The following is a 16,112-nucleotide window of genomic DNA, read 5'->3' as shown; positions in this document are numbered from 1 at the left end:
CACTCAGAGTAGCTTGCAACTGATCCAGGTGCCCCTAAGGGGGTGCAGGAGAAGATACTGCAGTGGCGAGGAGGCCTTTTGACACCCTTCAAGGCGTGGTACCCAGGACGCTGTACCCCCCTGCACTCACTTAGCTATGCCACTGGGCACCAAGTCTTCGGGTTTGGCATATCTCCAAGGGGAAAAAATCGGGGAGGCTTCCACATCTGAGAAACAGTTACTGAGAATGCCTCTCTGGGCACAATGACTTGGCCCTTAGATGGTGGGCTTGGAAGGCCTAACAGGGTGTAGAGGTGGGGGGGGGGGGTGCTGTGTCTGGGCAAGCTGGGCCCACTGGCATAGAGGGGGGCAGCGCACTAGGTTTTGCAGGGAGCCTCCCTGCAGCGTGCAAGCCATTCGCCTCCGTTTCCCCACCCACCCACATGACTCCAAAGGGGAGGGGAGGAGCCACTTGCACACTGCAGGGAGGCTCCCTGCAAAACCTAGTGCGCCGCCCCCCTCTAGCTATGCCAGTGGCTGGGCCCAGGCAATTGTCATCTGTGTGGGTCACCTGCGGAGGTCGAACAGGAGCAGAATGCTGCCCCCACCTTCTCCAGACCGGCCTGCCCCTCCTCAGGCAGCAGGAGCAGCGTTCTGCTTCCACCAAAGCGAGGTCAGGCTCCTGAAACAGACATTTTCATGCTGGTAGTCTTTGCTTGGTTGGCTGTTGGAAAATGCCCTACTAAAATGAGTCATGTTTCTGAGGCCTCGGAGAATAACCAGCTTTTTCCAAGCCAGTTCCATAGTTCACATTCATTCCTGATGACGCCATCTGGAATATGAAACGAGGGAACATAGGAAGCTGCCTCCCCTATCAGCAGTCCAGGCTGCCCAGCCCTGCAAAGTCAAGTGTTTGGCCACTGAGCTGTGGTCCCTGTTGCCCCCCCCCGTCCCGTCCCTGCTTCAGAAACCTCATTCCAACACTAGATCCCAAGTGATCCCGAGATCCTTGCTTCTCCACTCCCATTCCCCTCCAACTTACCTAATAGCAGCGAGACTCCCGTTGCCTCCACCAAGTACATAGTTGCAGGAATGGGGACAGCTGTGGCAGGAGGCAATAGGAGTGGGGGTGGGCAAATGGAGCCCACGCTAGGCATCTGGCGCAGGGGTTTGGGTCTTGCTGAGGAGCACCCTCGTAGGCTAGCCTGCACAAGGCCCTATTTTGGACACAGGTATCGCCACTTAGTAACTTGCCTAAGAGCACCTGGGCTGTGGCTGAAGAGTAGTCTCCCATATTTGGATGCGTTGCTTGGTGCTCAGCCTTCCAACTTTCAAAGAAGGGTTGCTGCAGGACAGGGTCCCCTCCTAGGAGCATGTGTCATCCATGCGCAGTGGATGCTGAGAAGGAATGTTTTTCCACTTAAAGTGGTGAACTCTGCACCCTGCACCCTATGTGTGTGCTTGCATGTGCTTTGAATCTGCCGGTTGGTTTCCAGTTCAGGCTGCTCTTTGTCAGTGATATTTAACAGGGAGGGAAAAAGCAGAGTCCATCATCCAGAAAGGGGAGTTCCTCTTGTAATGTAACTTGGCAGTGGGGGTCTTTACTTGGAGTGAATGTGAATCCAGCACATCCTCCCTTCTCCGCTTTGTGGGTCTCCCAGTCTTTCAGGTACACTGAGGCACTATTCTAGCTTGAAAGAGTCCTTCATGGTGCTTTTGCCTTTCTCCTGAGTCCAGGCCGCCTGAATGCCCCATCCTGGCATGGTGGAACTGTAACTGCCAAGCTTTTCCAGCACACTTTTGTTTGCTAAGAGATTTTTGCCCTGCTTCCTTCCAACTATTACCCCCACCCTGGGAGCACCCAGAGTGGCTTGCAGCGCTGTAAAAATATGTGGCCCTCCTGTCTTGAGCGAAGGGAGAGTGACTGACCTTGTTCAGCCTAGTCCCGGCCAGCAGGTGTTTGCTGTTCTCCCCCTTTCAGGACAAGGAATCACCCTTTTGCTGCTTTACTCTGTAAACAGCTTGGCAAATGTTTTTGGCTGAACAGCAGAACAGAAATATTCTCAAGGAAGGACAACGACAATTCAGAGTTGGTTTAGCATAGCGGCAAAGACTGAGCTGCCAGTTGAACCTGCACTGTTCTGATTCTCGCCTTTACCTTGAATTCCCACTAGGTGGCACTAGGTATGCTGCTCCCCCTCAGTCTTCTGCATCTGCAGAATGGGGATAATAACAACACTTCCCTTGCAGGTTCTTGTAAAACGGGGGTCGAGGTAGTGCCCATTTACATGCTCATCAAGCACCAGTGATGGTTCACACAGTGTGGCCTCCGTGCTTACTGAAAACAGCAGTGCTTCTTCTCACTTCCTTGTCCACGGCTTCTGGTCAAATTTTTGCACCTAGTTAGGCTCCCGTTTGAAAACTTAATCCCTACAAGAATATTGTCTCCCTCTAAAAACGTGGAAAGCTTCTCCTGCTTTCAGAAGGTGCTCCGGAGCAGAAGAGCTGGGACCACTTATTGAGATTTGGCTTCCAGCTGCCGGACGGCTGCCCAGGGCAACTTGCCTACAGGAAGCTTAGCTAGTCAGCCAAGCATCTGACTGCTTTCGCTGGCCTGTCAGCTCCCCTCCCTTGATGCTTCCAGCAGCAGGTCTCTGACTCTCATTGTCTGCAAACAGTTCCGGCACCCAGATCTTTATCTGCGGTTTTGCAGCCTCCTCAAGGTCTCTGTTGTGCTGCAGCAGCTGGTGGCACTTCTCCCTCTGTGTTGCTTCATGTTTTACTGATGCTGCGTAGTGGTTCCCAAACTTTTTAGTACCAGGACCAACTTTTAAAAAAATGAGACCCACCTAGCTTTACAAGAAAGTTTACTAGAAATAAATATTTATTTACAAGTAATATTTGATTGATTTGTTATGCAAAATAAAAAATGTGCAAAATAAAAAAAAAAATCCATTTCTCATAAAGAGGCTGCCCTACTGATTCAAGGCTTGTGGGGCTTACTTCTGTGACCTTCACCTGCCCCCCCACCTGTCATTGTCAGCATTGGGGGGGGGGAAGCACACTAGAAAAAAAGGCTCTCAAACATTGATCTCCCTCTATTGACACAAGCTTTTGACCTGCAGGAGCTCAGCTGTTTGCAGGGCAGTTAGCAGCTCTCTGATTTTTGAAGAGCCTCAGGGCTTGAGGCAATTATCTGATCTTTCCATCACTTGTGTTTTCATTGGAGACTCTGTGGAACCCACCAGGAATCAGGTCACGACCCACAGTTTGAGTAATGCTGCTTATACAGAAGGCCTCTGTCTTGGTGGTGTCGTTGTCCAATCTATCAGATCTCTTGTTTTTATCACCTTGTCCTTGTGTAGTGTTGGCAGTCGCTTCTTGCTGTGTCACTGCTGTGGGTTTGCTTCCCTTCCATGTTCTCTGTGTCCGCAGCAGCCCTGTGTGGATGGGAGTCTGGTATAGTTCCCATCTTATTGGAGAGGCTTCCTTAACCCATCTCTGCCCGCATGCCCTACAGGTAGTCCCTATATGCTGCATGTGTGCACCCAAGGGCACAGATGGGTTTTAAGGCCATCTGCCAAGGCAGGGCTCCCGGGAACTTGGTTCTCCTTGCCACTTTCATCTCTGACCCCCTTGCGGACCAGGTCTGATGCACCTCTTCCGGCACAAACCGTGTCTCTTTTGCCATTCCCTGTGGAGAACCATCACCTGGTGTCTGTGGCAGCCTCATTAGTCTGCTCTGTTGTTTGTGCATCCTTATAGACAGGAAAGGAATGCCCTCTGTGAACTGAAGGGCTGTTTTTACATTCCACTTCTGATGCCTCAGTGGCCAAGAAGGGAGCCAGCCTGCTTTCTTTCCTCCTGCTCAGAACGTCTGCAGCAGCTGCCATGGGCTGTGTAGACTTCTCTTCTGCATTGGCTATTGGGAGCTGGACTGGCTGTCACCTGTCCACCTCATTGGCCAGAGGTGTCAAACTGTCTTCATGCAGCAAGCCAAATATTATTCACAGTGCCTGCTGTGGACTGGAAGTGATGTCATTAAGCAGGAAGTGACATCATTAAACAGATAAGAACCTGAAATAAGCATATTTGTCTCATAAGCATTAGCTGCAAGCGACAGAAGAAAAAATATACAAACCTTGGTCATATTTTCAAGAAAGAGGAGAGCCCAATTATCATGCAGGCTGCCCTTTTAGCAGTGCCGCTTCTGTGAGTTTGCAGCTGAGAACAGCTGATGGAGGTTGCTAGTAGAGCCAATTGTCATGACAAACAGCTTCCAGTGGCTATATCTGACTCCTGGGCCTTACGTTCTGACACCCCTGTCTTAGGCGGTTTCTCTCTCAGACCAGCTCCTGGAAGCTTCTCATAGCAAATTGTGGGGCAAGACACTAGCCTCTTCCTGACCCTGCAGATGGCCTTCTGTGGTGCTTTTGGCTGATGGTCACTTGCACACTAGAATGTCTGTGCGTGATGAGCAGTGGGGATTGCAGAGGTTCCCAGCAGGCTCTAAGATCTAACAAGGTCTTTGTACGTTTGCAGAACGACTGGGAAAAGTTGTCTCCAGAGCTACCCAGGACTGCAGAGGGCCTGGGGCTGCCAGCTGACACTTGCTCCCTCTTCTGTGATCCAGGCAGGTTGCTGTGGTGTGTTTCGCTCAGGGCTTCAGCAGCCATCATTCTCTCACCCTGAAAATCAAAGAGAGCCCCCAGACTGATTTTGCTATCAGGAAAAAAAACAATTTCAATGTGGCATTTTGAGTCTGTCCCTGGTTTTGGCTTTTTTCCTCTCTACCTGCTGTTTTGGGCAATGGTCTTCACTTGCTCCTGTGAGAGCTGCTGAGTTTCTTTCCAGGCTCCTTGCAGATTTGGGTCTCAAAACACAGCACTGCTGCTAAAGGGACATCCCAGGAAGCAGATTTTAAGTTCTGGAGACTGGAATCTGCATAAGTCCTTATCAGCCCTCTCTGAATGGAGTGTCAGTATTAGCCTGTGGAAGAGTGGACGACAAGGCGAGGCTGAGTGTTGGGGAGGCCCATGAATGCTTACGGCTGTCTTGCTTAGCAGATTTTGTGGTGCTTGAAGGGTGGTGGCTGCAGCCGGCTTTAGGGAAACCAGAATGAGGAGAGGCTTGAGGTGGAGGTAAGTGTGTTGCACGTGTGGAAAGACCACGTGGAAAATGGGCTCACTTTTGTCCGTGATTGTCTCACCCTTACAGACAGGAGCCAGGACAGCACTGCAGTCGTGCTGTCCGACTCCAATTCAACCCAGGACATGTTCACAGAGCCGGCCAGCTCTCAAGACAGCGCAAAGAAGCCCTTTCCAGAAAGAAGGCCATATGCAGAAGCCCCCGGCGTGCCTGGCAAAGAGACCCCGGGACCTGTGGAAGAAAGGGGTCAGTTGGCTCTACTCGGTCGATCCCCGATTTGTGTGTGTGTGTGTGTGTGTGTGTGTGTGTTTATTTGTGTGTGTGAGAGAGTATTGTTTAGCTGAGCTGTTTCCAAACTGTGGACCCAATTTTTGTTCAGTCATGAAACTGACAGGGCAGGTTAGGCCATGTGCATCAAGGGTTAAACAAGCTGCTACTGGGGGGAGCTCTGCTACCAAATCACCACTGCAATCACACCCCTTGGCATCTTATAAATCAGGCGGCAGCCGCTAGGGCTTCTGAAAAGTTTGGGAACCACTGCATTAACTAAACCTAAGCCACAAGTGGTGGGCCGTCGAGCCCTGCTTGCCCCCCTAGCCTCCAGCAGCCACCTTGGGGGTCTGGGGTGGCCGAGGATGAGCCAGATTTTGGCACAAGCTGTACTGTCATGTGGGAGGGGCAGTGTGGCCCCCACCCCGAGCACCTGCTTCAGGTGTGGAGGGGCACCTGCTCCCTTTCTGGCTTCTTAACTCCTCTGCTTTAGTTGGGCAGGGGGCAAGAAGAGACATAGCAGGCTAGGTGTGGCTTGTGGGCTGTATATGGCTCAGTCTTCTCCTGTACAATAATTTACAAAAATCTCCTTTTCAGTAATGTTTTTAATATGAGTGATTCCCAAGCTCTTTAGCACCAAGACCCACTTTTTAAAATGATACTCTATCGGGACCCACCTCGCTTTACAAGACTGAAAAGGTTTCACTTTACCAACTGCTCAAGCCTCTGTTTTTTTTTCTGAGGGAAATGCCTTCTGGAGCATTTGTTGAGATCCATGTTCATCACTCTGGTGGCCTTGCATTCCACTTTGCTTGGCCTTAATAAGAGCCAAGACATATTTGCCTACTTGTTAGTAAATGCACAGATGCAGTTCAGTTTAACTTTCCATAGGACTCAATGCAATTTTTTTTGTCAGTTTGGATGGGGGACTTCCTTCTCGAGTGTGTTTTGGGGCCTTCATTCATTGTAGAGGCACCATTCTGGTGGCACTGCATTCCTCTTGGTGTGCCCTTCAAAGCATACTGAGACATCATTGTCTATTTGCGAGTAACTGCGCATATGCAGCTCATTTTCCATCGGTCTCATTACATTTTCCTTGTCAGCGATTTGCTTGTCAGTTTCAATTGCACGACCCACTTGTGAGAAGTTTGGGAAGCAGTGGTTTAATACTATTTTTAAAAAAGTTTTGGTACGATCTGGAGCCTGTTTTAATGGATTAAAAGAGGGTGGGATTTGTATGAGCGGACTCTAATGGAGGCTAGCTGTGTGTGTGTTAATTTTGATGTCTGCAGGAAAGTCAGAGGAACTCGTAGACACGTCTGAGTCCTGCCATGCCACTGAGCAGAAGCTGGACCCTCAGGCGCCTCCTGGCCTCCCCACCAAAGCCCCAGTCCCCACCCTCTCCCAGTTGGACTTGAAGAGGCGAGTGGAGCAGTTTCCCCAGAGCATCCCGGTGGACCTGGAAGAGCAGCGCAAGTTCCTGACGGAGCAGTGCATCACCGCCTTCCACCTGTGCCTCAGCCGCTTCCCTCAGCACTACAAGAGTCTGTACAGGCTGGCCTACCTCTACGCGTACAGCAGGACCCATAAGGTGAGAGGCAGCATGGATGGGAGGGCGGCAGGCACTGGAAGGCAAAAGGAAGTGTGGGGCCTGAACCGTGGTGGCTCCCTACCCGCTGTTGCCAGGGCTTGCAGTGAGGAAAGAGCCTCCTCTGTGACTCTACACTCCTTCACCACTTTAGTGTTGGAAGAGCAGTGGGATCAGCCTTAAGTGCAGAATGTACAAGGATCTCTTTGCAGCTGGCTTGGCTGAAACCAGACCCAGCAGGAATCAGGAGGCTGCCGCCTTTCCATGGCTACTCTCAGAGCAGTGACGTGGGCTGTGGCAGCAGTGGTACAGTGGGCCCTCCTTATCTGTGGATTTGAGCATCCGTGAATGCCAAGCCTGTGTGTCAGAGGGCCGCCCAGATGCAACCTGACCTTGCTTCTGATTTGCACCAACAACTTCCATTCACATCTGGAAGATGTTCTGAGGCATGGGGAGGCCATGTGTGAACTCCCTGCACCTCAGATCACTTCCTGGACGTGGCCAGAAGTCGCTGCTGCAAACCGAAATTGTGTCCAGAAGGCCTTCTGGGGAAGCTGGTGCAACCTTGTGTGGCCTCCTGGTGATTTTTTGCGGCACTGTGGACACTGAGGGCCACTGTAATTCCTCCACCTGTATAGTGTGGGCTGCCCTTGCCTGAGGTGGTCCTCGCCACCCAAGCCCTTCGGGGGCAAACCGCACCTATTCTGAGCAGCAGGGAGCCACCTGCCCTGCCCTCCACATCTGCTGAGAGCTGCGCACACCTCATCCATAGTATAGGCTGAGGCTGCTGCATGTGGTCCTAATTAAAGGTGTAGAGGGCTGGACCAACCCCATGCTTACCGGTATGGGGAGGGCCCATAAGGACAAACTGAGCTGCGCAAGTCGGAGGCTGTAGCCCTTTTGCACACTCAGCAAGCAAGTAGGTGCTGCATGGCTGCCGCCTGGGTGCCTGTGCAGGCGTGTTGCATTAGAAAAGGGGGAAACCTGCAGGGTTGGATGTTGATTTTTCATCCGCACAGGAGCGAGGTCTGTAAACATGAAGCAAATGGAGCAAACCTGGCAAGAAGGAGAGAGTGCAAATCTTGGGGGAGAGGAAGTCACGATCAGAGCCATCCCCTTTGGTCTCCCTGCCTCAGGCTTCCAACAGGCACTGGGCAAGCCTGTCACGTCTTGGATGGTAGAAGGCCTAGAAGCTCCCTTTTAAAAAGAAAATGACTAAACAGAACCCAGGCGTCCAAGGAGCCCAGTTCTGCCTCTGGCACCAAGTCCTTCACTCTCAGCCCCAAAGGAAGTGGCTTTGCAGTCCCACTTGAATGCAAGAACATCAGTAGAGCCCTGCTGGATCAGGCCAAAGACCCATCTAGTGGCCCTAGTGGCTTCCTGCATCTCACAGTGGCCCACCAGATGCCTCAGGGAGCGCACAAGACAATAATGCATCCTGTAGCCACTCCCTTGCATCTGGCATCCAGAGACAGCTTACTTCTAAAACCTGAAGGTTGCACATCCTCATTGTGGCTTGTCACCTGGGATGGGACTTTTCCTGTATCAGTCTGTCCAATCCCCCTTTTAAGGCATCTACACCAGACGCCACCTCCACATCCTGTGGCAAGGAGTTCCACAGGTTAATCACACACTGGTTTCTTTCCTTAATTACATGCTTGCAGCATGATCTGCCAGGATTTGGGGCATTTTTCCTGCAGAGCAGTTGTATGTTCTACCTTAGTTTTCTAGAGGACAGGGAGGATTGCTTGGGGAGCCTACTCAAATTTGTGTTTACCAGTAGTGTGATGTAACTTGTTCTTTCTCTGCCCTCAGTGGGAGTTTTGCCTATCAATAGATTTAAACAGCAAAATAGATTTAAGCCTTCCAAATAATGGAGGCGAGCCGAATGCTTGGGCACCATGGCGACAAGGCTTGTGCAGAACCTGGTGGGAGAAAACAGATTAGCATGTGTTGGGAAACTGCAGGCGGGAGGGAGGAGGTGGCATTTTAAAGAAGCCCTGGTGGAATTTGGCAGTGCCCTGAAATCCTGGGATTCCCTCGGAGAGAGAGAGAGTGTCAGAGAGAATTGCATGGCTGGCCAGACTTGAGCCACTGACCATGCCTCTTGGCAGGCTGTGGGCCAGACCACCTCTGACCAGTGCAAGGCTTGGCCTGCGCTGGACAAGTAGGCAAATCTCCTTTCTTTGCTCTGTGCAAGAATGGGGGTGTGGGGAAGGGCCTTTTATGCGGCTAAACAAATACAGGCATCCCCTATATCTGTTGCTGGTTCTGTGGATACCAGAAACCATGGATAATAGCAAAACCTACAAGAAATGTTCACAAATGCCTGATTTTTGTCTGATTGCAGCCCTCCTGTCTCTGTACTACCTGCAAACACTGACGGGAAGCAGGAAGAGCTTACAAGAAACGAGGGCAGCACAGCCCCCGAGCACCCTCTTCTGGAAGGGGCACAGACCAGGGATGTGCGGTGGGTGGGGAGGCAGGCAAGGCAGAGCCTCCCTACAGGAGTCCTTGCAGGAGGAGGGCCATCTGGGGGAGCGTTCTGTGGCCAGGAAGGGAGGAGGGCTGCCAGCAAGGGCTCTGGGGGGCAGGGACATGCAGTGGGTGGGGAGGCAGGTGAGCTAGAGCCTCCCCACCAGAGTCCTTCAAAAACCACTTCCACCGTGTGGGTGGTGAGCTCTACCTGCTTCCCTTTAGTGCTTGCAGGCAGCAGAGAGATAGAGAGAGGACAGCAGTGGAAGGGCTGCAATCAGTTATAATTTGTGTGATGGGGAAATCTGTGAACTGTGGATACGGGACCCGCAGATACAGTGGGGGTGCCTGCACCAAATGTTAATTAAAACCTTGCCTGGGACTCCACTCCCCCAGTTGCTGGAGATGTTGACAAACATTGCAGCTCCGTGACAGGGAGGGAAAGGGTCTTCTGGTGTGGCAGTGCAGCAGATCCTGGGAGTAGGTGGCAGGGAGCGGAGACAGCAGGAGGGGTGGGGAAGGGAGCGAGGCGGCCGTCAGAGCAGAGCAGTCTCCTCACCCCCGGCTTCTTCTTCTCCTGCACTGTCCTATATAGAATCTTCAGTGGGCTTGCGACGTGTTGCTAGGCAGCGGTCTCCCGTGGCAGCAGCTGAAGCACATGCCAGCGCAAGGGCTCTTCTGTGAGAGGAACAAGACCAATTTCTTCAACGTGAGTTGCACCCTAAACATGCTCCTTTTCCACATTCCCTTTTGCATCTGGAACACTTGCAGAGAGGCACGCTTGGATCCTAGGCGCGCTCGCAGGAAGCAGAGGCAGCATTGTGCTTTGCCACCCACAGGGGGATGCCACCCATGCTCTCTGGGAAAAGGCCTTGCAACGGCCAGGGGACGCTGCTGCTTTCTCCCACCACAGTGCAAGACCTGGGTGGGAATGGGCCTTGCACAAGGTTGGGGCTAAGGAGGTGCTGTGTGACCCTGCAGTGAAGGTTAGAAACCACCCTGTGATTCCGGGTGCAAGGCACCAGGTGGCCTCTGGGCAGTTCAGTTCAGGCAAGGCTTATTATTTCCAGCAGCAGTCTGCAGGCAGAGGCTGCCTCTTGGCACAGTAGCTCTTTTTCGTCGCCCTGACCATGAGCCGTCGATGGCCCCAGTTGTGTAGCTAGGGGTTGGGTTGGGGGGGTGGAACCCCAGCTACCAGGTCTTGAGATGATGTCAAAGGAGCTTGATTCTAGTGGCCAAAATTGTGAAAATTATGGTATGTATCATTTGATGCATAATTTAATGCTGCACTGAATTATCTGTATCCTATCAAAAGTTGTAGCCAAATAACCAGAACAGGAAAACACAACTGCCTTACGTCACAAAAAGTGGATTTCTTTAACTCAAAACTGACCTCATGACCCTTTCCAAGTGCATCTAGTCAACGAGTCAGTCGTTCTCTTTGGGTCTCTCTTTCCAGTCTGGAGTTCCAGTCTTTCCAGTTCACTGAGCAGTTGACCGTTTAAGTTGTGATTAAGAGGCCCAGAGTTGAGGTGGAGGCATGTGTGGCCTCCACGGCTCTGTGCTGTCATCTGGACCCTTGTGGTCTTCAAAGCCATCTTGGCCCATGGCCATTATTGCAGTGGTGGCTTCCTGCAGTTCAAATATCTGTGGGTGTCAATTCAAATGTTTGCATGCCTGACTAGGACCCCCCCCAAAAGTGACTGAATTTCAAGTAGGACTCAACAGCCTCTTTTTCTTTAGGGTTGGTCCTGCTCTGGACTGCAGATCCTTTTTGCGCCAATGGCCACCTGCAGCTTTGTGTGTAGTATAGGTATTTTATTTTAAAAGTATATTATTTATTTATAATATGGTTTTAAAATAAAATTTATTTTATTATTTTATAATTTATTTTATTATTTATTCACATTTTCACACTACTCTTCTTCCAAGGAGCTCGGGGTGGTGAACATGTTTCTTCCCCTCCTTTTTGTCCTCTCAACAACCCTGTGAGGTAGGTGAGGCTGAGAGAGTGTCTGGCCCACAGTCACCCAGGAAGCTTTGTGGCTGAGCAGGGATTTCAACCTGGATCTTCCAGGGTTGAGTCCAGCTCCCAAACCACATCATCCTGGCTGTCAAGTAACATATGAAGTAGCTAAGATGTTGTCTGTCCTGAATTGTGAACTGCCAATCACTTGGCGTTTGAAAATGTTCCATGCTTTTATTCTGCCTTGAGCACAGCTGTGCAGTTAAGCATTACACAGCTTGAACTTTGTTGTAATGTTCAGGAGAAGCTGACTTGAAGAGCCAACCTGGTGAAGGGTGCAATTGGTGCAGCATTTTGCAAAACGCAGTCAGGAGTAGCCAAGTTCATAGCTGTTAGGCCAGTTTTTCGCTGAGGGACGTTCATCCCTCTGTGTTGGGCTCATCAAAAAAATACCTGCCAGTTTAGAATTTGTTGAAAACTGAAGGGTGTTTATGTCGGGAATTTCCCTTGAGTGGAAGTCAGTTGCATGTTCTAAAAGAGATCATGCAGTCCAACCCCCTGTCCCAGAGCAGGCACCTGCTCTAGCATCCCTGGGTGGTGGTCGTGAGGCCTCTGCTTGAAAATCCCCAAGGATGGAGAAGCCACAACTGCATGAAGGCAGGCTGTGTGTTCCATGGCTGGACAGCTGTAAAGAACTTCCTCGTGTCTAGCCTAAACTTCCCTGAAATTTCTTTGCTCTGTTTGGGGACTAAATGTGAGCCCAATCCTGTGCATGTCTACTCAGAAGTAAGTCCCATTATAGTCTATGGGGCTTACTCCTAGGAAACTGTGGACAGGACTGCAACCTAAGGGCCCAGCCCTATCCAATTTTCCAGTGCTGGTGCAGCCCCAAGTTAAGGGAACAAAACATTCCTTATCTGGAGGAGGCCTCTGTGACTGTCTCCCCACCACAGGATGCTGCGCATGCTCCACTGACATGGAAAATGGGATAGGATTGGACCCTGTGTCTTCTACATAGGTTCAGATGAATGGCAGCTGGCCCAGAGCTACCTGCACTTCCTTGTTGCCTCCTACTGCAATGTGTTACCCTGGCATGCTGTGACCCTTCAGCCTTGTGGCTCTGGGATGCTTGTCTTTCAAGGCAGCCCTTTACTCCTGGGGGAAAAGGGGATCCTGTGTGTATCTTGGGGGGAAGCAACACACACAGAGGCAGACAGGTAGTCTGTGGCAGGGGTGTGCAATGGGTGGTGAGGCAGGTGCGGCAGAGCCCCCCCCCCCACCAGAAGCACCCACAACCCCTTTGCTCTAGGAGGGTGCCCCACACGGTGGCCGTGAGGAGGCTCTGGTTCATCTGCGTCCCGACCCACAGCATGTCCCTGCCCCCAGAGCCCTTCCCGGCCACAGAACCCTCCCCCAGCTGGTGGTCCTCCTGCAAGGGGGGGAGGCTCTGCCTCCCACCCACCTCGCGTCCCACGTCGGAGCCCCTTCCAGAGGGTGCTGCTCCTGGCCCGGGACCTCCGCAGGCGCCCGGCAGTGCTGGGGCTGCTTCTCCCTGCCAGGCGCGGGGCTCCGAGCAGCGTTCTCTGCAGAAGGAAGCCCCGGCGCCTCTGTGCCTGCTCGGGCAGCGGGGGCGCCCCGGGCTGCAGCGGCTCCCGGCGCCCCCCTCCTCTCCTCCCCTCCCGCTCCGGCGCGTGGGTGGCCGCGGAGCAGCGCAGCGCCGCCTCCGAGCGAGCGAGCAGGAGCAGCCAGCCAGCCAGCCAGGCGGAGGAGCGGAGCGGAGCGCGATGGCCAAGAGGAAGAGGAGGCGGCGGCGAGGGGCAGGTGGGCCCAGCGCGGCGGCGGGGGAGGGCGGGGGCGCTCGGGGCCGCGGGAGGGCGGGAGCCTGGCCGCCGTCTCTGCTCCGCTCCGCGCTGGGCGCACCGCTCCTGGCCAGGGAGGAGCCTCCCCGCTCAGCGGACGTGGCGCCCCGCGCGGGCCGCCCCGGAGCCAAGGCGGGGGCCCTTCCGGCGGCCCCAGGAGCGCGCCTTGTTTACCGGGCGATGGCGATGGCGCTGCCGGGGAGGGGCGCACTGGGGACCCGGGTGAATCGCAGCCTACGTTTGGGGGGGAGAACAGGCCTCTGCACTGGAGGGTCTTCTGCGCCCCCCCCCCGCCACCCACTCCCCTTCATGGCCAGAGTGGATCTCCAGAGCCTGGGGAGGCAGGCGGCTCACCCACCGGCTGGTGGGCGGGTGTTCTCTGGATGGAGAAGTGAGGATCAAGCCCTCCCCCCCAGCTGTGGGCTGGAGCCCCCATGGGTGGCTGGGCTGCTGGTGGCAGTGCAGCCAAGAGCAAGGGCCACGGGCCAGCCGCTTCCTCAAGGTCTGCCCAGGGAGGGGGGCCTTCGGGAGGTCTCAGCCAAAAGGGCCAGAGAGAAGTGGGCTTGCAGGGGCTCTGCGCTGTCCCCCCACCCCCCAAGCGCAGAGATTCAGCCACCTTCCTGTAAGGGGTGACGCCTGGTTGTGGTGAAGGGTCCGGCTTCCCTGGAGAGTTGCAAGCAAGAAACGGGCACGCGTCCCAGTTGAGTTGAGACTCTCTGGGAAGTGGCTGCAGCAAAGGGCTCTTCTCAGCTGCAGCCTTGGCAGATTTTTGCAGGTGCAAGCGGAACAGCACAACAGCCTCAGAGGATGGGGTGCCTCATGCTGGTCACACAAAGGCAGGTGCCACCCCCCCCCCCCCATTCAGTGCCACAGCTCTTTGCCACCACCCTCTGGCTGTGGGGTTCCACAGGATGGTCTCTCCTTGGTGGTTTGGAGAAGGAGCTAACTGTAGCTCTTATTTTGCTGGAAACAAGGCGGGAAAATGTTTTGTGAAGTTTGCAGATGAGAAGAATTGCACATTTGGGGTTCTGGCAGAAAAAGGCACAGGGGCCTCTGTCACCTTTAAGGATGGACTGGTTTATTGTGTTGGGGAAACCCACATCTCAGTCCCTCCTTCAACCTGTCTGAAAGAGGTTGACTGAGGAAGCCGGGTGGCCCCCTATCTGAGTAGCTGTCCGTGCAGTGCGTATGCATTGTGCACTTCCTGGTCAGGAACTCTGTGACTCCTTTGTGGTTATTTTGTGCGGTGTCGTGAGTGCGCCTGGTGCTTAAGAGATTAAAAGGGGCAGATCCCTGCACAAGGGGTTTGCAGGCTGAATATTGGCACAGGGCAGATGAAGGAAGGGGGTGGACAGGGTGGGCAAGCAGGGAGGGTGCAGGCAGGTCTTTTAGTTCACATGCTGCGGCAGGGCAGGGGAAAAGAGGCCTGGTGCTGAAGGATGCCCTGCAAAGGGGGCGTTTCAGGCAGGCTTGCAGGTGGGGAGGGAGGGAACATCCCATAGGTGTGCAAGGACAGAGTTGTTCTAGGGAACAGGAGGCCCTCAGGTGGATTGAGGAAGGTGGAGATGAAAGAGCAGAAGTCATGGGCAGGAGTGTGGTGGGACAGGAGACCCATTAAGAGGTAGGGAGGTCGTGGAGGGCTTTGAAGCAAGGGCAAGCCTGCACAGAATTTGGGCACAGGTGAGAAGCCAGTAAAGGGGTTTAAGAACATAAGAAGAGCCCTGCTGGATCAGGCTAAAGGTCCATCTAGTCCAACTTCCTGTATCCTGCCAGTTGCCTCCGGGAGCATATAAGACAACAAGACACCTGCATTCTGGTGCCACTCCCTTGCACCTGGCATTCTGAGACCCTACTTCTTAAACCAAGAGGTTGCACAGACCCATAATGTCTTGTCACCTGTGATAGACTTTTCCTCCATCAATCAGTTCTATTCGCTTTGAAAGGCATCTAGGCCAGAGGACATCACCACATCCTGTGGGAAGGAGTTCCACAGATTAATGACACTCTGGGTAATGAAATTTTTTTCCTTTTGTCTGCTCTAACTCTTCTGACACTTGATTTCAGTGGCTCTCCCCTGGTTCTGGTGTTGTGTAAGAGGGACAAGAACACTCCTGTATCCGCTTTCTCTACCCCCTGCATAATATTGTACTTCTCAGGGTGCAATCCTAACCCCTAATGTCAGTACTTCCCAGCAGAGTTGGGAATTGCCAATGGGACATGTGCTGCATCCTGCAGCTGGGTGTCACTCACAGAGGCCTCCTCAAAGTAAAAGAATGTTTGTTCCCTTGCCTTAGAGCTGCATTGCCCTTACGTCCTTGCTGGGAAGCACGGACATAAGGGGTTAGGATTGTGCCCTTAGTCATCTAAGAAAGGGCCTAATATGATAATCAGTGTGATAGTAAGAGTTTCATAGCTGAGTGTTGGATTCAGATGAGGGGCTTGAGATGAACCGGCAGAAGACCAGCGCAGCAGGGGCGGCATTGGGCAAAGAGAGAGACAGCCAGAGCATTATCTGAACCCAAGGGGGCTGAGAGGAAGAGCCAGATTCTTGTGGTATTGTGGAGGGGAGAGCAGTTAAGAGGGGAATGGGGAGGGAGCAAAGGAGACAGAGAGGGGTCTGGAAGGAAAGCAGGACCTGCTGGCGGGAGGGGGGAGGGGTGGGATCAGTCTTTGTAAAATGAATAAAAAGAGGAGGTTCAGACTTGGACACATGGAGCTTGAAGTTCTTGGGTGGAGAAGTTGAGCTCAGTATCAGCACGTAGGTGAGCTTGTGGGCTCTGGCGGGGGAGGATGGCGTGGGGCCAAGAGCAGGGTATTGAGGATCCTC

At 53.2% G+C, this 16,112-nt stretch overlaps 1 protein-coding gene across 5 annotated transcripts in view; it reads left to right on the top strand.

Moving 5' to 3' along the window:
* CABIN1 (calcineurin binding protein 1) overlaps positions 1-16,112 on the top strand; it is a 79,092-nt gene that overhangs the window by 41,223 nt on the left and 21,757 nt on the right. For all 5 annotated transcript variants that reach the window (XM_066609652.1, XM_066609653.1, XM_066609654.1 and 2 more), the window contains 3 exons: positions 5,197-5,373; positions 6,690-6,988; positions 10,056-10,169. In XM_066609652.1, coding sequence (XP_066465749.1) covers positions 5,197-5,373; positions 6,690-6,988; positions 10,056-10,169 — 590 coding nt within the window. The remainder of the gene's footprint in view (positions 1-5,196; positions 5,374-6,689; positions 6,989-10,055; positions 10,170-16,112) is intronic.

Source organism: Tiliqua scincoides, chromosome 14, assembly GCF_035046505.1.
Source record: "Tiliqua scincoides isolate rTilSci1 chromosome 14, rTilSci1.hap2, whole genome shotgun sequence".
NCBI classification, from domain to species: domain Eukaryota; kingdom Metazoa; phylum Chordata; class Lepidosauria; order Squamata; family Scincidae; genus Tiliqua; species Tiliqua scincoides.
The sequence above is the reverse complement of the archived record's forward strand: the minus strand, read 5'-3'. Positions and strand labels throughout refer to the sequence as shown.